Genomic DNA, 23,962 nt, shown 5'->3' with positions numbered 1-23,962 from the left:
CATAAAAAGTAACGTATTTTGGGAATTATTGTATTTTTGTGCAATATTGAAGGAAATCGCTCTGTTATTTTTTTTTTTTTCCGTCAAAAGAAATAAAATAAAATAATGTGTGTGTTTTTGTTACGGTAAACATGTGGTTTAACAAAGAGAAGAAAAAAGCAAATCAAAGATTCTAAAAAGAGGGTTTTTTTTGACCTAAAATGATGAAGTCGTTGATGAAAGAAAAGTTACAGAAGTGGAAAATGCAGACGTCACAGAACAATAAATTATCACATTCCCAAGGATCGAACAATCAAATACGGAGCAATCAATAGATATAAATATAAAAGAAATTAAAAAGGCTGGAATAATGTTCCTAGCTCCTGCATGGCGTTCATACATTGGAACCGTATAAAGCTTACACGAGGATCCCATTTTCCTTTCATTTTTATGCTCTCTTTCTTTTGCTTTAGATTCTCTCCTTTTCTCTCTCCTCAACACCCCCACTAATCAATATTCGCTTCTCAACTTGTTCCCACTTTTTCAATGATTTCTGGGTTTTGATCAATTTTTCAGAATTTGTTGAGTTCATCCAAGGAATCTCATTCGATTTCTCACGGTTGTAATTACAGGGTGAGGTTAAATTATTTATTGCGGTTGCTTATTAATGTGGCATTGTTAATTTTAAATATATTGTTATGCATTTTTATGAGGTGGGTGTTTGTTGTTTTACTTGAATTTTAAGTTTTTGGTTGATTAGAGATGAACATTCAATTTTTGTTTTGATGGGTGTTGATTTTTATGTGTTTATTTTGGTGTTCATTTGTTATATTTGTTGATTTTTGAGGTTTATAGTTTGATTATAGTCGATTTTTCATTTTTTGTTTGATTATTGATTAACGAATGCCGTGAATTATGTTTTCTTGCAACTGAATGTGGAGTTATTTGCAGAATTTCGTGCTGCCATAATGATTCATAGTAGACCTGTCAAATGAGTCAGTCGGGTTGGGAACAAGTCGTATGATTTTGGGTTCGGGTTATTTCCGGGTTATTCATGGGGATCCCATTTAATTGTTTTGTTCTTCTGGTTCACTAATTTTTGGGTCCTTTGTTTCTTAAAGCACTTTATGATTGTGTGCTGATTTTGTACTAAGATAAGATATTCTATGCAAATTGAATGATGTTTGCTTCAGATTAAAATGTAGTGGAAAAAGCTTAAATGCATTATCCTAGGGGTGAATTCTATAGTGTCTTTGTGGATTACAGATTGAGCATATGCCTGGAAACAAGTTTAACGGTAATTCTAACGTACCGACTAGTAGAATATCCCGGCTCTTGGAATTGAGGCAGTTAAAAAGAACAAGCAGGGCATCACTTAATGAAGTTTCGGATAATAGCAACAGCCCGGAACCTGGCAGCGGACATGATTTTTCACGGGTAGAACAATACTTGGAAGATGCCGTGGCTGGGAGTCCTCCTACCCAAAGATTGTTAGTGGTTGCTAACCGTTTACCAGTTTCTGCTGTTAGAAGAGGGGAAGACTCTTGGTCATTGGAGATTAGTGCTGGAGGTCTGGTTAGTGCTCTTTTAGGTAATCTGACACTTGCATATTGTTCAGTCTCAGTTCTGAGTTATGTGCAGGGAGCTGATTTTTACACGTCTTCCTTAGTCCAAATTATAAGTAATGTGCTTCTTTTAAAAGGTGTCAAGGAATTTGAGGCAAGGTGGATTGGATGGGCTGGTGTTAATGTTCCTGATGAAGTCGGACAAAAAGCTCTCACAAAGGCTCTTGCAGAGAAGGTTTGGTACTTTGATTTTAGTATTGCATCGTATAATTACTCAGTGCTGATAGAATGCCTGTGCTGTACCCTTCGTCATAAGAGTTCTCATGTAATTGCAGAGGTGCATACCTGTTTTTCTTGATGAGGAGATTGTGCATCAGTACTATAATGGATACTGCAACAACATATTGTGGCCTCTTTTTCATTATCTTGGTCTTCCTCAAGAGGATAGACTTGCTACCACAAGAAGTTTCCAATCTCAGTTTGCTGCTTACAAGAAGGCGAATCAGATGTTTGCTGATGTTGTAAATCAACACTACGAAGAAGGAGATGTCGTTTGGTGTCATGATTATCATCTCATGTTCCTCCCTGAGTGCCTAAAAAAGCATAACAGCAAGATGAAGGTTGGGTGGTTTCTCCACACCCCGTTTCCTTCCTCTGAAATCCACAGAACCTTGCCATCTCGTTCAGAACTGCTCAGTGCAGTTCTTGCTGCTGATTTGGTTGGGTTAGTCTTCCTTTATGTTTTACAATGTTTTGTTACTGTGTAGACTGTTTATCTCTATCACAAGCACAGTGGCACAAGTTATGTATTTGAGTGGTTCATCATATTACAAGAATGAATCTAATCCTAGCCGTAAAGCATCTAATAATTTTTAGACTGATTCCTTCGTCAAATGATCTAGATGTGATTGACTCACTATCCATCATTCAATTATCTTGCTTTAGCGAACTGTAGTTTTAAGTCTCACCATGTCGTAAATTTGGAAGTGAACTGTAGTTTTAAGTCTCACCATGCTATATAAATTTCTAATTGGCTAAGGAAATGAGTTTTTGTTTGTCTTGTAACTATGGTATAATGAATCATGGAATAAGTGCCGTTCCTGGAAATTGTAACTTGTTCATAGTTCTTATCATCATTTCAAGTTAATATATTGGGCTGTTGGTGTCTGCTTCTGTTAGACAGGCTGTGTAGTTTGTGAGTGAGTAAAAATCATCAAACTCTTGAAATCGTGTTGTGATCTTTGACTACAGCTCTGTCAGTATATAATACTTGCAAATTTCCTAGTATAGTACGAAGAACGGTTGGAGGATGTAAGAAATTTAGACATGATTTTACAGCGGTTTCATACACTTGATGAATTTCTATTGCTTGCTGGACAGCTATAATTTTATCCAGCTTAGTACAAACTGGGTACTTGATGAAAGATGCTCGTATGTGTTTGCAAGTGGTACTGTGACAGATTGATGTTTCTAGTTTTCATTATTTTGATAATTTGGGGAAGCAGGGATTCCAACTTGAAGTCAGTATATAGGTCAATTTTGTTGATATACGCTTGCTTCGGGGAAATTTGATGTCTACGTTTTCAGTAATAAAAGATGAGTTTGTTGCCATCCCTATATTATTGGTAGAGTATGTCCAGAATTTCCCCTACAATTATCTGATCATTTGTTATATTTAATCACTAATTTGTCTTCTAGTGGTGCTTTTAATTTTCCTTTATAGTAGAAAAATATGTCTCGGCATGACTAAATACTCATGATTACATCAAGTCGAACTGAATACTGTATGATCAATGTTGTTCTTGCAGTTTTCATACGTATGATTATGCGAGGCACTTTGTCAGTGCTTGCACTCGTATTCTTGGGCTTGAAGGCACACCTGAAGGTGTAGAGGATGATCAAGGCAGATTGACCCGTGTGGCTGCTGTATGTTCAAGCAATATGTTTTTCTGATTAGCTTGTTGATTTAGAATTTGCTGATATCATGCTTAGGTTTTGATATTGTTCTGTTCCTATGAAATTCTTTTTGTTTCTGTTTCCTGGTTCCTAATGCTTTAATTTTTTCAGTTTCCTATTGGAATTGATTCTGATCGTTTCATTCGAGCACTTGAAGTTCCTCAAGTTCAAGTGCATATCAAAGAACTAATGGAAAGATTTGCTGGTCGGAAGGTAGGTTGTTGTCTCTTTTGAGCCCTTCCGTGTCTTCTCATGATTAGTATTTTTTTGTCAACTTCAACTTCTATGTTCTCTAAATGACTTCGATGAAGTTAGTAATGACGAGGACTTTTTATGGGGAAGTACCTTTTATGTACGACCTTTTGTAAAACTACTGAGTATCAACTTTTTGTTTTTGGTAGCACTATAATGCCGTCCACGTGGCCCACCCTAAAGCTTTTCCCCAATACTCTGACTGATCCGGGTCCAACTTAATCGATTTTACCGTCAAAATACATTTCTTAAACAAAGTTGGTGCAACTTTAAACAATACGAACAACAAAATTGTAGAAAATGGGGCAACAATTTTTCGATTATGTAGGGTACTAATAGGTAATTTTCCTTAAATATTTGGTCGTTAGTGTAGAATACCCATTATAGTACTCACTTTGAGGACAAATTTCCGATTTTTTCAACTTGTTATTTTTGGGGGTAATTGCTTCAGTTTGGGATTTTAGGGGAAATTAGTTAATACAGCCAACTAATTAATGAGGGGGTAATGTAGTACATTAATATGTTAGTATACAGGGAAAGCTTTGAACTGGACCCTTGGGCAGAATCATTGACAGTTTCCTAATGTTTTATAATTATAAGTAGGTAGTTGGATTTTTCTTAATGTTTTATAATTATTAGGACATTGTTACAAAAAGACAAGAAGTTGTACCTAATAGATACTACCCACAAATATTCATAATGATCACTTGAGTGACCGTATGGTGTCCTCAATAGAATTCTTCAAATTTTGTATCAATTGTGGGATTGAGTCCTATTATTCGTGGTTCTAAGATAGGCTGCTTCCAGTAGGCTTCATTAAGCTCCCCATGCTCTTTCTGTTAGGTCTGCTTCTTAATCTTCTATTTTTATTGTGTCAAGTTATCACTATGCTACACAGGTTAACACCTTTTGTTATATGAATTTCACTGTGGCAGGTAATGCTAGGTGTTGATCGGCTTGATATGATAAAAGGAATTCCACAAAAGATACTTGCCTTTGAAAAATTTCTGGAGGAAAATCCTTACTGGCGGGATAGAGTTGTTCTGCTCCAAATTGCTGTTCCAACAAGAACAGATGTGCCTGAATGTAAGCTCCCTCCACCCCACTTAACAGAAAAAGTACGCACGCAAAAGCACACATCTTTGTCTATATCTCTATTATATAAGCCAAACACGCATCACGTGCATTCAAATCTAGTATATAAGCAAACTTAATATCAAAGTGAGCATTCTTTATGGATTTGAGTATAATTTTCTTTGCTTGTTTGTGTCTTATCAAACTTCTTTGTTATTTTAGCCTTTTAGGAACTGATTTGTTACTGCATGCATACTTTGAATGGTATTGTTGTACAACTGCTCGGTTGCTCACTGTTTTTGCTGATAAAAATAGCTGATTAGCTTCATGCTGGTTGAGATTTTGTTCAACGTGGTGGCCAGATGGTTTTATTGGTGCTGCTATCTAGTTACTGATGATTAACAGAAAATGAACAACAACAATATGAACATTAAACTGTTAATGCAAGAATTCTTTCAACCAAATATTTCTCTCATTCTCATTAAAATGTTGGAATGTGTACAATACATGCTTATATAGTGAGGCCACATTAGGGTTTCTTAGCTATCAAATTCACACACAAGATGACAGCTAATCATTGGCTCACATTCCTATAAATTTCCTAAAGGAAAGGACAAAATAGCATTGTACTGAGAATGAAATATTTGGGATCATGTGACAGTGATGTCATTGATTCTTTGATGCTGCCGTTTGCTTGCACTTCTGATGGGCTGCAAGAATGGGCTTATAGTAAGGGCCTTCTTTACATCTTGCAGCCATCTTCAACACTCCCCCTCAAGCTGAGAGTGAGGAGTGATTGATCACTCCTAGCTTGGAAAGAAGATCCTGATGTTGTTTAGTGGATAGGATTTTAGTGAACACATCTGCTAGCTTTCAGAGCAGAACTTAGCTTTGCAAACCATTGCCTGGGTGCCTGTTTGAGTCCATACAAGGATTTTAACAACTTGCACACCTTTGTAGGATTGTAAGAGGACTGCTCCCCCTCAAACTGATCACTGAATCTGAAGCCATACCCTAGGTAACCTGGTGGGAATTTCATGTACACAGTTTTCTTCAAATCTCCATGTAAGAATGCATTTTTTACATCCATTTGATGTATAAACCAGTTACTAAGAGATGCAACAGCCAAGAGGGACCTCACAATGGAGAGTTTTGCCACTGGTGCAAATGTTTCTTCATAGTCAATTCCATATCTCTGTCTATTTCCCAATACAACCAATCTAGACTTGTTTCTGTCAAGACCACCATCAGAGTGGTATTTAGTTTTGTACAGCCATTTACATCCTATGGCTTGCTTTCCAGGAGGGAGATCAGTTATTTCCCATGTATTGTTGCTCTCTAAAGCATCCAACTCATCATTCATAGCAAGTCTCCATTTTTCATTCTGAACAACATGTTTAAAGTGCTTAGGATCAGGCACTTTAGGTTGAGTAATGTGTGTCATGAAGCAAAAGAATTGAGGAGTGACTCTAGTTTGTGCCACAGAATGCACAAGAGAGGGTTCAGTCACTGTGGCATGAGATACTTGATAGTCTGAGTGCCATGCTTTCTGTTCAGTCACAATGGGAGCACTGCTTGCCTGAGTGTCAGCAGCAGTGTCATCACTCTGTATAGGATCATCAGCTATCCACTGTGATGGCTGATTGTTTGTATAGCTGCATGTGCTTGCATTAGCAGAGGTTGAGTGGAAGATGTGATATGGGAATATGTTTTCATAAAATCTCACATCTCTGGAGACAAAGACTGTTTGAGTGAGTAGGTTATACAACTTGTATCCCTTTTGAGTGATAGGATATCCAATGAAAATGCAAGGCACTCCTCTGGCTTCAAACTTGTCTTTGCTGTTGTTAGGGTTGCTTGCAATGGCTAGACACCCAAAGACTTTAAGGTGTTTGTACTTGGGTTTCTTGTTATACAAGGCTTCATAGGGAGTCTTGTTCTGTATCACAGAAGATGGCAGTCTGTTGGTAATGTGAACGGTAATGTGAACTGCAGCAAGTACACAATCACCCCAAAATTTCAAAGGCAAGCCAAAGTGAAACCTTATTGCTCTAGATATCTCAAGTATGTTCCTGTGTTTTCTTTCAACTCGACCATTTTGTTGTGGTCTGTTTACACAGGATGTCTGGTGTATGACACCTAGTTGATCAAAGAATGGTCTACACTTGCTGTCATCAAATTCAAGTGCATTGTCTGACTTGATGACTTTGACTTTCTTCTCATGCTGTGTTTCTGCCATTTTCACAAAAGTGGAGATGGCTTGATATGCATCTGACTTAGCTTTCAGCAGGTGAACCCATGTCACTCTAGTATGATCATCAACTATAGTCATGAAGTATCTATGATTCCCTCTTGTGTGTACTTTGTAAGCACCCCATATGTCTATGTGCACTAGATCAAATACACCAGCAGCCCTAGATTTGCTTTGAGTGTAGGGAAGTTTTGTGAACTTTGCTAGGGGACAGCTCAAACACACTTCACTGTCATCCCCTTTTATATTTCCAATTCCTTCAATTTTCTCAATTTTCTTCATAGGAGCATGGCCTAATCTGTGATGCCACAAGACAGGTGCACTCAAAGTGGGTACATCTCTCACCACAGTTGGTACACTTGACACACTTGTCACATTTCCAGCTAACTTTTCACTGGATTTACTTTCTGTTGTGCTCACAGTGCCTTCTTTCAATTTCTGAAGAGTCTTTTCTAGGGGTTCATTTATCAAGTAGTATAAGCCATTCAAAGCTCTACCAATTCCTTTCACAGCCTTGCTGGATATCAGCTAGCTTATTCACAGACAGCAAATTGTGTTTAAATGCAGGAACATACAGGACCTTTTTCAGTTCTAGATCACTTTCAGTCTAACATTTCCAAAGTGAGATATACTAGAAGTTTCTCCAGTAGGAAGGTTAATATAGGGACTGTTCTGACTCTTGACAGGATTAATCAAAGTACTAAAATTTCCAGTCATATATTTGGATGCACCATAATCAATTATCCAATCTAACCCTAAGGAGTCAGCAAAATAACATGACACCATACCTGAGTAGTTCATGTCCATTTCATCATCTGTGTCTGATCCACCTTCCTTGGAGGGTACAGGTAACATTCTAAGCAGCTGCTCTAACTGTTGAGTGTTTATCTGAGATTTGTTTCCTCCACTGGAACCAGTTTCACTATTAATGGGCATTTCCAGCAAGTTTCATACCATTCTCTTGCTTCCATTTGTTCCATTTTTGTTGTCCACCACCTTGCATCTTCCCTTTTCCTTTGTAGGGTGTTTTTCCAGTTTGCTTTCCTCTAGGGTGCCAGCTAGGATAGCCAACTACACTCCAGCACTTGTCACCCATGTGTCCAGCTTTCCCGCAAGCTGTACATGTCACTTCATTTCCCTTGCTGTACATAGCAAGGGTTTCACCTTCTTCTTTGATGTGTCCCAAGATATCTCTCTGTAACTCTTCTTATTGCAGACACCTACATGCTGTTTCTACAGAAGGTAGAGGAGTCATCATGCTCTTCTTGGTCCATAGTGTTCATCCACCCCATTTAAGAACTGGAAGAGTTTTTGCTCTTCTTGTTGCCTTGTTAGAGCCTGTAGAAAAGAGTTTATCTCTGTAGTCATAGTGGTGATAGGTGGCAAGTCATTGCGAGATTCCAACTCTTCCCACAAACCACACATGACTGTATAGTAGTCACTGATGTGTTTTCCCATCTGTTTGGTTTCATACAAATCTCTATTGAGTTTGTATTTTCTTGAACCATTGATCAGAGACAACCTTTGTTCTAACTGCTTCCATATTTGAGCAGAGCTATTCGGAAACATGATGGACTTCTTTATAGACTCAGAGACAGTCCCAATGATCCAAGAGATGACTGTGTTGTTGCAGGTTTCCCAATGTTCAGCCTTTGTTGGGTCTTCATCTTTCTTATATGCACCTGTAACAAATCCAAGCTTTCGTTTTGAAGCCAAAACAATCTCCATAGAACGCTTCCAAGATCTGTAATTTGTAGATCCTTGAAGCTTCTCTATGTTAGCAAACTGAGTGCCATCAGAGGGGTGAAGATACAAGTGACTGGATGGATCTATTGTAACCATAGCTGAATCAGTATTTTCTATTTTAAAGGATTAAAGATGAGATTTTTGAGGAATGAACTCACTGTATTTGAAGATATTTGTGTTTTCCTTACCAAGATTGGTTGAAAGATTGGATTTTGATGAACCGTAGCTCTGATACCATGATGATTAACAGAAAATGAACAACAACAATATGAACATTAAACTGTTAATGCAAGAATTCTTTCAACCAAATATTTCTCTCATTCTCATTAAAAAGTTGGAATGTGTACAATACATGCTTATATAGTGAGGCCACATTAGGGTTTCTTAGCTATCAAATTCACACACAAGATGACAGCTAATCATTGGCTCACATTCCTAGAAATTTCCTAAAGGAAAGGACAAAATAGCATTGTACTGAGAATGAAATATTTGGGATCATGTGACAGTGATGTCACTGATTCTTTGATGCTGCCGTTTGCTTGCACTTCTGATAGGCTGCAAGAATGGGCTTATAGTAAGGGCCTTCTTTACATCTTGCAGCCATCTTCAACAGTTACCCGCTCTGAAAGTTGTTTTGTAATTTGTTAGTTGTGTGCATACTCTGTATTACACGCCTGTCTTCAAATGAGGGAAAGACTGTGCAATATCTAACTTTGAAATATCCCTCGTGTGCAGTAGATTGGGACTATTAGTTTCTATACTGAATTTGAGCATCCCACTTGTGCAATAGATTACTTGAAGCTATCCTACTCTAAGAAAAGTTTCCAGACATTATGTAAGTCTGCGCATAATAGGAGTTTTTGTTCCTTTTCTAGTGAAATTGGCAGTCAATGTTTGAGCTGTCAGTCAGGCAGGACATGTGATGGAAACGTCTCCAGTCAATTTTTCTAAATTCATTTTCTTGGTAGCCAAGAGGGGTGACGATCACTACCGAAATGGGGTAATAAAAATGATTACCTGAATAGTGTCAGCTCAATGCTGTACAATGGAAGTGATTCAGGGGCAATGCTGCTTAAGTAGGGGTGTTAGGCTCTAGAATAAGTGTCAGTCGTCTTTTCCTAAATGATCCATGCCCTATTGGTAATAGACTGAAAAAGCGTAGACTAATGGTGCTATGAAGTTTCCATATGTCAGCTTTGGAACCGAATTATCATCCTCATGGCATGCTAATGTGGATTTGTGGGCTAAGCTGACGAATCATTCCAAATTTCTGGAAATACAGGGGCAATTGTTGGCGAAAAACTTATTGGTGAGGTAAAAAACAATCTAAATCTTAATAAAACTCAAAGAAAAGTCTGGAAGACTGGAAGTCAAATAAAGTGATATTGTAAGGTTCTTAAAACATTCACAGAAACAAAAATCACACCAAATCAATGTGACTTGAATTTCCTAAAATAATACTTACTGCTTCTTGCATTCCACCTCTACAGGCTGTCCTCAAGTTCATGTCAAAGAGATACATTGAGAATTGATTGATCCTTTGACACAAGGACTACTTGTCCAGTAAAAGCTATCAGAAAACATCATAGTCAAAGTGAAAAAAGCGGAAATAGGAAAGGGACAGTCATAGAGGGAAGGAGTTAACAGGTTTACAATGGATGACTCCTTTTTCTCTTTGGGTGTTCATAACTTATGAAGATTTATTAGTATGGTCCTCAGCTCTTCACCTTCAAATGGAAAGATTGTCAGGCATGTGGCGCATGTGTTTTTAAAGGTATCAAATCCTCTATTTTCCAGAATGTTGAAAGGTCTCCAATAGACAAATTGCAGTCTTTGGAATTCAGTGGATCAAACTTTTAATACGTGAAAAAGTGTTCTTACTTGGTAAGATAGTTGCCTCTTGAATTGAAGGTTTGGCGAGGACATACCTTTTGCAATTATAGTTATAAAGTTGCTTCTTTGGCCTTTGCTGTAGTACAAGTAAGGCAAGGTAAAGCTACGTACATCTAGCTCACACATAACCCTCAACAGGTGGGTGTTTTAACAAGGGAATTTAGATAATGATACAGTTTGGCATGTTGGGATTATGAAAAAGCTTTAAATATGGTTCATGTAGACATTAGAGTAACAAATGGTGCTGCATATTAGACATTTATCAAAGTAGACGGCATCTCTTTTAGAACAAAAGGGTGAAAAGGTTAAACCTAGGACACTAGTATTAAGAGTTCGGTGTGAATATATTACTCCTGGTCCTCTATGTTTCACCTGTTTGAAAGATATTTACAAAAACTCACTAGGCATGTGGTGAATTTAGTGACCCAGTAACATTTACCAAATTGCATCTTAGTGCTGGATGGATTTGGGATAGCATATTGGTCAAGCATGACAGCATGACTTGTGGCTCTTGATATATTTGTGTTTACATGAGATATATGAAAAGCTACCATGAAAGAGAGTCAGATGTGTAAATTTTTGTTTTTAACATTGAAATTTTTTATGAGGCTATGAGCTCTTTGTTTACCCATATGATGTTGTAAAAGAGGATGCTATTTTTCTGGATGTAGCTATTATTGGAACATGTATAATGCTTAATTAATTTTACACTGTTTGATTGTTGTTAGTGATCCATGTCTTGCTTAAGTTTTTGTTTGTTGTCCATGTCCACATCTTGGTGTATAGTTTCATCGTCTATCATGCTCGATTAATTTTACACTGTTTGATTGTTATTTGTGATCCATGCCTTGCTCAAATTTTTTGTTCCTTGTTGCCCCATCTCCACATCTTGGTGTATAGTTTTATCGTCTATTTTTATATTTTGGCAGATCAAAAACTTACAAGTCAAGTTCATGAGATAGTCGGACGTATTAATGGAAGATTTGGAACTCTAACTCGTGTTCCTATACATCATCTGGTCTGTCTTTAACTCATAACTTGCTTTTATGTATGAAACCAGTAATCCTGATTCCTGGCTAAGTAATTTGGGTTTGTATGGAAGCTGAGATTTTTCTTTTATGTTATGTTTGTGGACTTTTATTTCTGGACTCTGCAGTCAAAGTAAATATGCACTTGCGATTTCTGTATTAGTTTTATTTCTCGTCATTTGATGTCTAAATGATTTATATCATATGGAGGGACTCCAGGAGACAATATAATTAATGTAATACAGAAGATTGAAGCTTTTTACGGGGTTTTCCAGTCCTTGATAGCCAGCATATAGTTGTTGTGTTAGGGAGGATAGAAATTTCGTAGTGCTGGGCTCTCGAAATGATATTGAATTTTGCTAACCAAATAATTTAGAATGGGATACAGAAAAGAAGCTGTTTGTTTCTTAACTTTGGTTGACTACTTTGACATGCCTTTCCCATGATTCATCGTCTGTATGTGCAGTATACCACTCATGTTTAGTAGGTTGTAGTTTGTTGCATTGTTCTATGATGAAGGATCACTGGTACCTGATTTGCTAGTATGAGATTGGGTACGGGTTTGCGATTCACTATCTAATTTGCTAAATTAGACAAAAAATGTACGATTTTCATGTTGTAATTCATTTTTTCGGTTCGAGGTTCGTTCGGTGATTAGTGAATTAGGTAACACCATGAAGGATCAAAATCGAGAAGTGAACTACTTTCTTTGATTTTGAAGTTGCCGGTAATGGAATTAGGGTTTTGGTTTTATTTAGAAATTGGAAACACTTTGTTATCATTATTGTTGGTTTGTTATTGTTGTACTTATTGTTCGTGGGAACAACTTATTCCATTGACCTTGTTTTTGGGCCGTTTGCAAGTATTGCAACCATTTAGAGCTACACGAACTTTGCACTGTAAAAAGTATCACAAAGTTGCCCACTTTCTACTCCCAACTGGACAAAGTGATGACATTGTCTTACTGGAAGGCATCAATAACTAAAAGTTTGGAGGGATATTTTGGAACTGGAACGAAAGAGGTTTAACTTTTAAGTTCAGTAGGACTAAAACAGCATGATGGGGGTATGCCTGTTGTGGAAATGATCTTCTAGAGGGACAAGATCAATGGATATGTGGGAGATGCAATGACAACATATAGTGGAAATTCTTCTACTAGTGAAGGGTAAACTACACCTATTTGATTATTCAACTCAATATTTCAAATGGACACACCCTGCTCGGTAATACACATGAGCTACTCGCAGCAGATCATCCCTTTTTAATGCTCTCGCTTAATGGATAATCCCCCTTTATGGTCTCGCTAAAAGGTGTTCAAGAGGATTACAGAGAGACAAAAAGAAAGTCAAGAGATAATGTTGTGAAAGTAATGTGATGATAATTTCCCTAAGTATGTATAGGAATTTGTGATGTGCCAAATGTTGGCTTATCTTTGCGAAATTCTAAGTGATGTTTTCACTTGTTATGCTGACGTTTGTCTTGTATCTTGGCAAGTTCCCCTTTGGTAAAAGTATACTACTGCCATCTTAAGTTTTATTTCATATTTAGGAAGGATACAAGTATCTATGTAGAATGTCAATGATCACAAATATTCAATAGCCTAAGTTAGGTTGCCAGCCGTGTGTTATGTTGTCCTGTGGATAGTCGGTCTATTTGGCATACGGTCGTATGTTGGTGAGGGTTGGATGATGCAGTAACTCACAAGTCACAACTATGCGTAGGTTAATGATCTACTGCATAGATAAGCTTGATATTGGGGTTGGAGATAATTTGAAATTTCGAACCAGTAATTTATGATGGATGTCGATGAGATATTGCAATAGATGGCCATCAACCTTGTTGTTGTATGAATTGACCTTGTTCAATCAGGAGCTTTCCTTTCTTCTAAGGGATGCCTTTGCTATGTATTGTGATTTTTTTTTAGGTTTGATATTGGACATGTCTGTTCAATCTGGCCAATCAGGACATCCATACAAGTTACCATTGCCACCTTGGTCTTTAGGTTGATATTCCTTTTCTATGTGGAATGATATCTGTACTATGATTGATATTGTTCAAGTTAAACAGTGCAGTTTGAAATTTAATAATAGTTCCTTCACCTGTGACCGATGTGCATGAAAATAAATTTTCCGATGAACTTTTAAATATAACATCATCACTATCTTCATATTTTTCATTAGGAAAATATTCACTCATGTGTCCAAGCAATCATCCATTTCTGTATTTTCCTTATTTGAAGGATATTGCTGGATTTGACCATGTGAAGTCTTTGTAGCTTGATTTGTTAGATACGTTTTTGGCAATATGATGATCATTCTACCTTCAGCTCTCTTCTTAGGTTTCCTACCCATAATTTCTGAGATGTATTCTCTGAAGGTGGTTTTTGATCTTTTTGCAGGATCGTTCTCTGGACTTCCACGCATTATGTGCTCTATATGCAGTGACTGGTATAAGCCTCTCACTACAGTTGACATTTCAAGTATTGAAAACCTTGGGCTTTTAACTTTTTGTTCAGCAGGATAAGAATGTGTTTGTTGAGGTGTCTATTTATAAAAAAATGTTTGGTTGGGAGGCAAATATATGTAGCGAGAATCCAAAACTTTCTCCTGTCATGAAAGTTTGTTACTGTAATTTATTAGGTAGGGTTGGCACTGATAGATTCATCCTGTTGTCCTCCACAATACTGTTCATCTAGGCATATTTTCTTCCCATTGAACGCATAAAATAAACAGCATGACAGGTATTACTAGCATATAATACATCTTAATAAGTAAACAACTGAAACACTTTTATATGTTTCTTTTAATAATTTCAACTTAGGTTCAGGATATCTTCTGCAAATCGGTAAATGTTTCTATAGAACTCTAAAGAATATAATGTTATGCGACTAGTTGAAGATTATGAGAAAGACATTAGTGATGTGGTCAATTAGAGAAATTCGATTTAACCTTAGGAGATGGTTGAATTCTCCTAAATCTAAACAATATAAACTAAAAACAAAGAAATTCAATTTAGACGTTGCTTTTGCCTTGCCTATTCCCTCTATATCTATAGAGATTCCATCTCTCTCCCTGATTACTCCTAACTGTCAAAGGTTTCGTTTTGTCTGTTTAGGACCTTTAACATGTAATAATTTAAATGTCTACAAATGTCTAGCTGCATATATACTAAGGTTAAAGTCGAGATCATTACCTAATGCCAATTAGGCTACACATACTTGGAACACCCCCCACCCCCCATTATCATTATCATTACTCCATTGCCTCATAGAGGCTCCCGCAACAAGCGGGGTAGGGGGGGGGGGGGTCGGACGTACGCAACCTTACCCCTACAATTGCCGAGTGGTTTGACCCAAAAGCGATAACAGGATCCCCCCACCCCCCCACCCCAACAAAAAAAAAAGAAAAAGAATCCCCTTATTATCTATTTGACAGCTAAAGAAGTGTTTCTCAGTCTTTACTTTTTTTCCGTACAAGCTAGGTTAAGTTTTAGCTAACATCTTTCTGCAAATTTATGTGTTGCCAATGGCCAATCCAGGTTTGGCTCACTCTTTTTGTTTTTAAATCATCATCTAATCTCAGATATAGCACTGGTGACTTCATTGAGAGATGGCATGAATCTGGTCAGCTATGAGTTTGTAGCTTGCCAAGATGAGAAAAAGGGTGTGCTTATTCTTAGTGAGGTACGACATAAGATTTGTATAGACACGTTTGATATATGCATGTATCATGTACAAATGAACTGTTGCATTTCATTTTACCTTTAAAACAAAGTGGGTGAATACTTCTGAGTTTGTATTCAACAATTTCAGCAGAACTTGTTGTGAAATCAAATACGTGATCACTACAAGTTGGGTGGTTGGACCTTGACTGGAGTCACTTGACCTTTCAATTTGTTTTGCTTTCTTTTTTTCAAAATATATATTCATTGAACCCCAACTATATGCATCAGTGCATCACACAGACTAGAAACTAGTCTAGCTATCAATATTTAAGAAAACAAGGTTGCGATCATTTACAGAAAGTTTCCCTCACATCCTTATCACTCTAAGTACTGCTGTGACTTTCTTTTATTACAAATCAGACACTCCAATTTGGTTTCCCTACACACACACAAAACACCCACGTGACTATATTACCCAGACTTGGCTAGAAGTGTCAAACACAAGTATGTGTCCAAGTGTCATCCACTACAATTTTACGAAAATTTTGCCAGATTTTGGTCCAAAGTGATGCGTCCAACTGTCATATCCGCTTTTCAGTGTCGAGTATCTAACACTAGTACAACAATAACAACAGCAAAGTTTTGGTCCCAAAATGTGTTGGGGTCGGCTAACATGAATCGTCATAGGAGATCGTCATTGTGACCAATCAAACCAGAAAGGAGCGGGAAGTTAAAAGAATAAACAAGGAAGAGGGAGAAAGTGGAATTAATGAAACTAAGATAAGAGGAATATATATATTTTATATATATATATATATATATATATATATATATATATTATAGAAAAAATATTATAAGGGATAACAAAAATAAGTAGAGTTTAAAATAAATACATTTCAAAATAGCATTTTAAAAATTAGAATTAAAAAAAAAAAAACGCAAGAAGTAAAAGTAAGAAGAGTCAAAATGGAAGTTGTATAAGTCAAATGAGGAGTAACACTAGTATTTGATGTAAAATGAGGAGTTGGAGTAACATAGTTTCAGAGTTTCTCACACACACAGGGAGAAAATCCAATGATAAGTTTCTTGAAATGAGAGGGTAAAAAGGACACTACATTTTTTTAACAGCAGGTGCACTACTTCTCTGTTTAAGGTGCGTAATTTTTGAACTACAGATAAATCCTTTTTGAGGAACATATTTTTTGAACTGTAGGTACATAGGAAGTATATTTTAGCAGGTTCGTAATATGTGAAAAACAAATTTTCCTTATATACTAGCAGCTTGAAAAAATGTACCGTCCTCATCCCTGTCATTTTAAGGTAGACACACATAGCTTAGCACTTAGCTTAGCAGTGCTATTTGTGGTCGTTCAACACTTAGCTTAGCAGTGCTACACTGCTATTTTTCCACACATTTATGTTAAATATTGTTTTCCATGATATGTTCTCTAATCACCTAATCGATATTTGTATGGCGTGAAGTTGTTGTTTTGAATCCTTGACATTAGGTGAGGTAAATTCTTTTCTTTTTCATTATTAAAATTGAGCTCTTCTGTAGTTATAATCTTATCTCAATTTAATCCTTATTCAGTTCTACTATTCTACTGAATTTGTCACAAATGACCTATCTATGCCTTAAATGAAGAAGCTTTAACCATAGGTTTCTGCAAACTAGTATGTAGTTTTTACGACTTGTGTGTTGTATAGATTGAGCACGATATGAGCCTACTTGGGATTGAGGAGAATATGGCGTTGGATAGGACAGAGTGGAGGGAGAGAATATACGTTGATGACTTCATTTGACTTATACATTTTCCATTTTGACTCTCTTACTTCTATTTCTTGCTTCTTCTTTTTTTAAAGTGCTATTTTGAAATGTGCTTATATTACTTATTTTATTTATTTTAAAATTAATTCATTTTTATTATCCCTTATAATTGTTTTTATGTAATATATTTATATATATTTTCCTCTTATCTTAATGTCATTATTTCCACTTTCTTCCTCTTCCTTGTATATTCTTTTAACTTCTTGTTCCTTTCTGGTTTGATTGGTCACAATGACGATCTCCTAGGACGATTCATGTTAGCCGACCCCAAATCATTTTGGGACTAAGGCTTTGTTGTTGTTGTTGTTGTTGTCTTGTATAGGTTGTAGTGTAGTACAGATTTTAAGTAAGTAGAACACCAACTCATTGACGATAAGCTTTTCTCTAATTTTAACTGTAGTTTATACAATTACTTTTTATCTAGTCATGATTTTTTATGAATGGAAATACTTCCACGAAATACTACTTTCACCATTCGGTAGAAAGAATGAACTGCAAATGTAGGCATAATCAAAAAATGTTTCCCTTATTCGTGATCGCGTCCCCAAAATAATGTTCCTATTCTTTTCCTAAGTGGCTGAGTTCATTTTGCATCTTTCGTATGGACAGTTTGCTGGAGCTGCACAATCTTTAGGAGCTGGAGCTCTCTTGGTAAACCCCTGGAATATCACAGAGGTAGCTGCTGCAATTGGTAAAGCCTTAAATATGTCAGATGAAGAGCGAGAAAAAAGGCATCAAATTAACTTTTTACACGTAACAGAGCATACTGCTCAGGAGTGGGCAGAATTTTTTGTAAGGTATGTGAATATAGATTCATTCCTATCCATCTTTGTAGAATATAACTATGGGATTTATTTCCATGGGCATCAAATTCATCTGTTAAGAAGTGTCAAGAACTTATGAAACAGCTAAGAAAAGTTGGCACAATAGGATGTGCAAGGATAGCATTGCAACTTAACAAATATTCCAGAGAAGAGGTGGTTATGAATCTTTGATAAACACTTATTTTCTTTCGAGTTATCCAAATGACTTCTTTCACAATGCTGCATTCTGGCTAGCTAATGAACGTGGTGGTACCCAAAACAAATATTTTGAACTTATGAACTGAGCCAATGAATCACCTTTCAAACATACGGCTTATTACTCAAAAGCCAATGCTAAGTGGATCATTCCTTAGTTACCTAAAACATATATTTTAAAAAATCCTAATAAAATACTACCCATCCTCCCAAAACCCATATTTTCCATCCAAAAATGTGAAACTTTGCATTTTGACTTGCTTCTTCTTTCATCATTACCCCATTGCCTCAAAGAAGCTCCCGCAAGAAGCGGGGTAAGGGGGGTCGGGTGTACGCAACCTTACCCCTGCAATTGCAATTGCAATTGCAGAGAGGTTGTTTCCAATTGACCCAAAAGCGATAACAGGACGACAACGGGACAGCCATCTTCTATTTCATGGAAGGGAAGCGAAGAGGTTTTAAGAGCCATTTTGATTTAGTACATAACATCTCACAGCCAAAAGAACAAATGAATCTTTGGCTCCATCGGAAATGGACATGCTTCTTCTTTATTTTACAAAAAACGAAATGCAGCTACCACTCCTGAGTTCCGTCTCATTTTCTCTCCTCAACTACCACCCTTAAGTCACCACCACTGGCCCACTGTGATCTCAAGCCCCATCCCAGCTCCCAGTTCCCACACCACCACTTACAGCAACCGCCATCTCACTCAAACACCACCACCACCATAAGCCTTACCATCCACATCCCTCCTTAACAAATTAAAACAACCACCTCACCCCTACTATAACAATCAAGCAAACAGTATGACAGACTATGCCTTCATGAGCATTTTGATCCTTATCAGCTGTGGTGGGGGCAGGATTGTTGACTATGTTGAGGCTGAAGGGGATTGGGGGGTGGCGGAAGTATGAGCGGGGTTGGGGTGAAATCATGTTTATCATGTACCGACGTACCGTATGGTGTGTGTGTGTGGTTGAAGCAAAACTTCTGTCTCTTTTCACAGGCGCCCTTGTGTTGTGATTTGTTGTGTAACAAAGTCACTAATTTGGCGTAGTTTTTTGCTAAAGCTCCTGGGGCTTTTATGAGTTAGTCAATAGGGGAGATTCAAATTTTTGGGTTAATCTTTTGATATTGGTTTCTTATTAGAGGACAGCTTGTCCTATTTCCCTGTACTCCATTTTTCAGCTGAATATTTTCTATAGTTGTCAAAATAGAACATCTGGCATCTTAGCCTGTCTAAAATTCTGGCGATATTGTTTTTCTTCTTGACTGCTGCTCCGTTTTATAGTGAACTGAACGACACAGTTGTAGAGGCACAATTGAGGATAACACAAATTCGCCCTGCGCTTCCAGTTGAATGTGCTGTGAACAATTTCCTGGATTGTAGTAATCGACTACTCATACTGGTATTGTACAGTTTGCCTTTTGTTTGCTCTTTCTTTGACTCTTAATTTAGCTGCAACTTTGTTTGAAAATTTATTGCTAATTAGATGTGAAGTATCTGCTTATGTACTCACTTTTTCCCAATTTAGTGTGCTCACTTATCATGGCATTTAGTTTAAGAAACTTTGGTGTTTGGTCATCAAATGTGAATATGTAATTAAAAAAAAAGAGAGTGGATGTGATGGGAGATTGGGATATAGTGGAGTGATTTTTTATTGGATGTAAGAGTGTGGGAGTAGTGTGGGACCCTATCTTTTATAGTGGGTAATTAAAAAATGAAAATTTGTTCATTATTCCCTAGTCCCTATACAAAAAAGTTTGTAAATTTGTAAATTTCCACAAAAAAGTTTGTAAATTTTACTACAATTTCAAACTATTTATATTGATATTACTATTTTTACCCAATATACGGTGGTTCAAATCATGTCTTTAATGTACCACCAAGGTTCCAAGTGCAAGGACATGAACAATTGGGGGTTCAAGTGTTCAACATCGATGTTATCACAATAAAAGTATCGGAACCGTATAGAGATAGCATTATTAATGTAAATGTTTTAGAAGAGTAATTTTCAAAAAATGTTTGAAAAGGTAGTACTCCCTGTGTCCCTAAATAAATGCAACACTTGAGATTGAACAAAGTTTTAAAAAGATTTTAAGAGGGGAAAGAATAATTAAATATTGTAGAAGTTACCGAAAATAGAAGTGATGCATTAATTTGTTAACGGCCGAATAAGGCAAGTGATGCATTTATTTAGGAACAAAGGGAGTAAGTGTTGGAAGTGCTTATATCAAAGGTAGTAATTGACAAAATTTTGAATTAAGAAAATAGTGGGTCATTGCCAACTTTAGAAAAGGGAAGACTAAATTGGGACATACAAAAAAAGGAAAGTCAACAAACTAAATTGAAATGGACGGAGTAGTTCTTATTTAGTAATAATAGTTTACTTATAAATGTCAGTATGTTCCTTATTCATTTACTCTTAACCAACTTTTAGAACAGACCGGATCTATGTTTAAACTTAAATATGCGTGTGCTCTATTAGGCTTAACTATGGCCGGTACCTCAATTGCTGTGGCTGCTGGCCAGCCCAAGGGTCAAGCACCTGAGGTCCTTGCTTTAAACCCTGTTTTGATTAAACATTTAATATTTTAACTGACATGGGAAAAACTTAGTGCTATTGCTCCCTTGTAATAAATATTTTTGATTTTGGTAGGTGAAAATTCGAACCCTACAAACCACTGGAAATCTGGGATACACGACTATGTTATGCAATAGAGTTGAATTTATGTCACTATTCCCTGTTCTTTCCCACTGAAGTATGAATCTTAACTTTGTTTCTTGAACTTGTGATTTGTCTATAAGAATTTTCTCTTTTCCGGTAAAAAGACATTTCTCCTTAAAATCAACTTTGGATTTTTTTTCAAAGAAGGTATATCGGTGGACAAAATTGTATTTTGTATTCCCAACTAACTCAATACAACCTAATCAATTCATACAAAAAGATACTACCATCATCACTTAACTACCAGCGTATCAATCTGCTATCATGGTGTCCGATCATGCTAAATAAGCTTTTAGCCGTTAAGTTTTCACTTTTCAGAATGCTTTTCCTTTGTTTTACTTGTTAGATGGTGTTCAAGTAGTCTGTGGACTTTCTGAATCATGGTGTTCTTTTGCTTTGTATAAAAAAAATAGTTGACATGTTTGTAATCTGAAATATAACGTAAAATGGATGGGAAATTTTTCTTTTTCCAATTATTTGTGATTTTTTTAGCATTTCTACCATAAATATTTAATGCAAACAGTTGTTTATCATAAACCTACTGTAGGCAACTATACTGACACATACATGCTTTCTAAATTTCAGGGATTCAATGCTGCGTTGACGGAAACAATTGATACTCCTGGTAGACGGGGCGGAGATCAAGTGAAGGATATGAACTTTAAGTTGCATCCAGAGCTGAAAGGGCCTCTGAGTGTGCTTTGCAATGACCCTAAATCAACCATCGTTATCCTCAGTGGAAGTCGCAGAAGTGATTTAGATAATGTGCTAATCTGTCTTATGTTTTTTATTTATTTAATCTTTGTTTCTGCTTGTTGGATTGAATGTTTTTGAGTTTTGAATCTTGCTCGACTATGCTCTGTGGTCTAATTAGAGTAAAAAATGTCATTATTCCTCATATTTAAGTAAAAGGGGGTCATACCATTTTAGGCATGTGGTTTGACCGTGTTAAAATAAAATTGTACAAGGGACGTGGTTCAAATCCTAACCTTTGTAACTACTTCTTTGTCCAGAACTTTGTGGAGTATGACATGTGGTTGGCAGCAGAGCATGGAATGTTCTTACGGCATACAAGAAGGGGAGATTGGATGACGACGATGCCTGAGCATTTGAATCTGGATTGGATTCCTAGTGTATATGTACAACCTCTTGTGCCTGCCTCGTGATTGAAAGTTTAGCTTGAATTATCAAGTTAGCTGTATTTGTTTATGATCTAGTCTTTGTATTCACTTGTGACTGTTTGGTTCATGTTTCTGCAGCATGTTTTTGAGTATTTTAAGGAAAGAACTCCTCGTTCGACTATTGAGCTTCGTGATACTTCCCTTGTATGGAATTATAAATATGCTGGTATATTTCTTGGCCTACTTAGTTTCACGTCATTTATTTACTCCTTATTACCAATATGCTGCTATGTTTCTTGTCCTAGGTAGTTTTCCCGTCATTTTTACTCCTTATTGCCTGGTTCGGATATGTTTCTTCATGTGTATTATGATTCGGCTTCTGCAGATTTTGAGTTTGGAAGATTGCAAGCAAGAGACATGTTACAGCATCTTTGGACGGGTCCTATTTCAAATGCATCAGTTGAAGTTGTGCAAGGTAGTAGGTCTGTTGAGGTTCGACCAGTAGGAGTTACAAAGGTGATTTTTGAAATTCTATTCATAATTGGTTTATTGATATTCATTATGGGGAAAGTGTTTTACATACTTATTTATTCTGTCCATTTCTGGGTTTTGAATGCAGGGTTCTGCTATTGATCGCATATTAGGGGAAATAGTGCACAGTAAACCATTGAAATCACCAATTGATTATGTCTTATGCATCGGTCATTTTCTGGAGAAGGTAAAATACTAAAATCCAAATCTTTGATCCTAGCAGTTGTCGTTGTTGCTTAAGCTGATAAAAGAATTGTACAAGAGTCCATTGTAGTATTGAACCTTTCCAGTTTGGATACAACTAATGCCGCCATGAAATTGAGGGACTAGTAAGTTGTAGTTGGTCCACATAAATTGACATTTTCCGGGGTGTTATTCACTTGTTCAGTTGTAGTTGAATCCTGTATGTATATTCCTATGAAAATGACATATAACTTGAAAATAATCTGGGGAAATGATGGGAGATAATGATAAAAGAATGAAATTGATAAGAGGTGTTGGTGTTGGTCCAGGATGAAGATGTATACACATTTTTTGAGCCAGAGCTTCCCTGTGAGAATGCAAGCCACCCAAGAAGCAAGGGTGCATTTGATTCTTCAAAGTTGGCAGAAAGGGCGCCACCAAAACCTCCAGCGAATAGAAGTGGATCAAAAGGGTCGCATGGAAAGGGTCAACGTTCAAGTTCAAACTCAAACTCAAACTCAAACTCAGAGAAGGTGACAAATAATAATCATAACAATGGTGGGCTGTCACGGAAACAACAACAACAACAACAACAACAACAACAACAACAACCATTAGAGAAGACCTCCTCCTGGAACGTATTGGACCTTAAGAAAGATAACTACTTCTCTTGTGCCGTTGGGAGAAGTAGGACGAGTGCTCGTTACACAATTGGATCCTCAGATGATGTTGTCTCGTTTTTGACAAGATTGGCTGAAGCATCTTCGTCTTCGTCTTCGTCTTCGTCTGTCTCTTCAACTTCAACACCTTGACCTTATACTACTATTCCCTGGTTCCATCACAATTCTGATTCTATAGCCAATAATATTTTATGATTGCATAATACAAGCTAGCTAGGCTGTGTCTGTTGACTGGTTCACACAGTGCTAAGTTGCTAACTCATTTTAATACTCATCATTTTCCAAAGATAACTCCTAACAACCAAGTTTAATTGTATTTTTATCCCTCATTGATCAATTGGGAAGTCGGCCTGTAACTATATTCCTTCAAGACCCAAGTGTTTCAATCAGCCTGAATAATGCTATTATTATACTTATACATATAGACTCGTAGCAACTATTTCTAATGTTTTATTTCTATTCGA

The 23,962-nt window shown here is 36.7% G+C and overlaps 1 protein-coding gene across 2 annotated transcripts; it reads left to right on the top strand.

Annotated features, from left to right (window-relative positions):
* The first annotated feature begins 207 nt into the window (after nt 1–207).
* LOC110782685 (alpha,alpha-trehalose-phosphate synthase [UDP-forming] 1) lies at nt 208–23,962 on the top strand. 2 transcript variants are annotated; one of them, XM_021986898.2, is made up of 18 exons: nt 208–612; nt 1,246–1,570; nt 1,682–1,779; nt 1,880–2,268; nt 3,353–3,470; nt 3,612–3,713; nt 4,688–4,838; nt 11,646–11,734; nt 14,143–14,191; nt 15,326–15,426; nt 17,845–18,032; nt 19,546–19,663; nt 21,569–21,748; nt 21,997–22,122; nt 22,243–22,330; nt 22,490–22,620; nt 22,724–22,822; nt 23,148–23,962. In XM_021986898.2, exons 2-18 carry the CDS (start codon nt 1,255–1,257, stop codon nt 23,628–23,630), a joined length of 2,826 nt encoding a protein of 941 aa, XP_021842590.1. In that variant the 5' UTR covers nt 208–612; nt 1,246–1,254; the 3' UTR covers nt 23,631–23,962. The 2 variants fall into 2 exon arrangements, with proteins under 2 accessions (XP_021842590.1, XP_056699330.1); XM_056843352.1 differs by lacking the exon at nt 208–612 and adding an exon at nt 639–692.

This window comes from Spinacia oleracea, chromosome 4, assembly GCF_020520425.1.
Source record: "Spinacia oleracea cultivar Varoflay chromosome 4, BTI_SOV_V1, whole genome shotgun sequence".
NCBI classification, from domain to species: domain Eukaryota; kingdom Viridiplantae; phylum Streptophyta; class Magnoliopsida; order Caryophyllales; family Amaranthaceae; genus Spinacia; species Spinacia oleracea.
The sequence above is the reverse complement of the archived record's forward strand: the minus strand, read 5'-3'. Positions and strand labels throughout refer to the sequence as shown.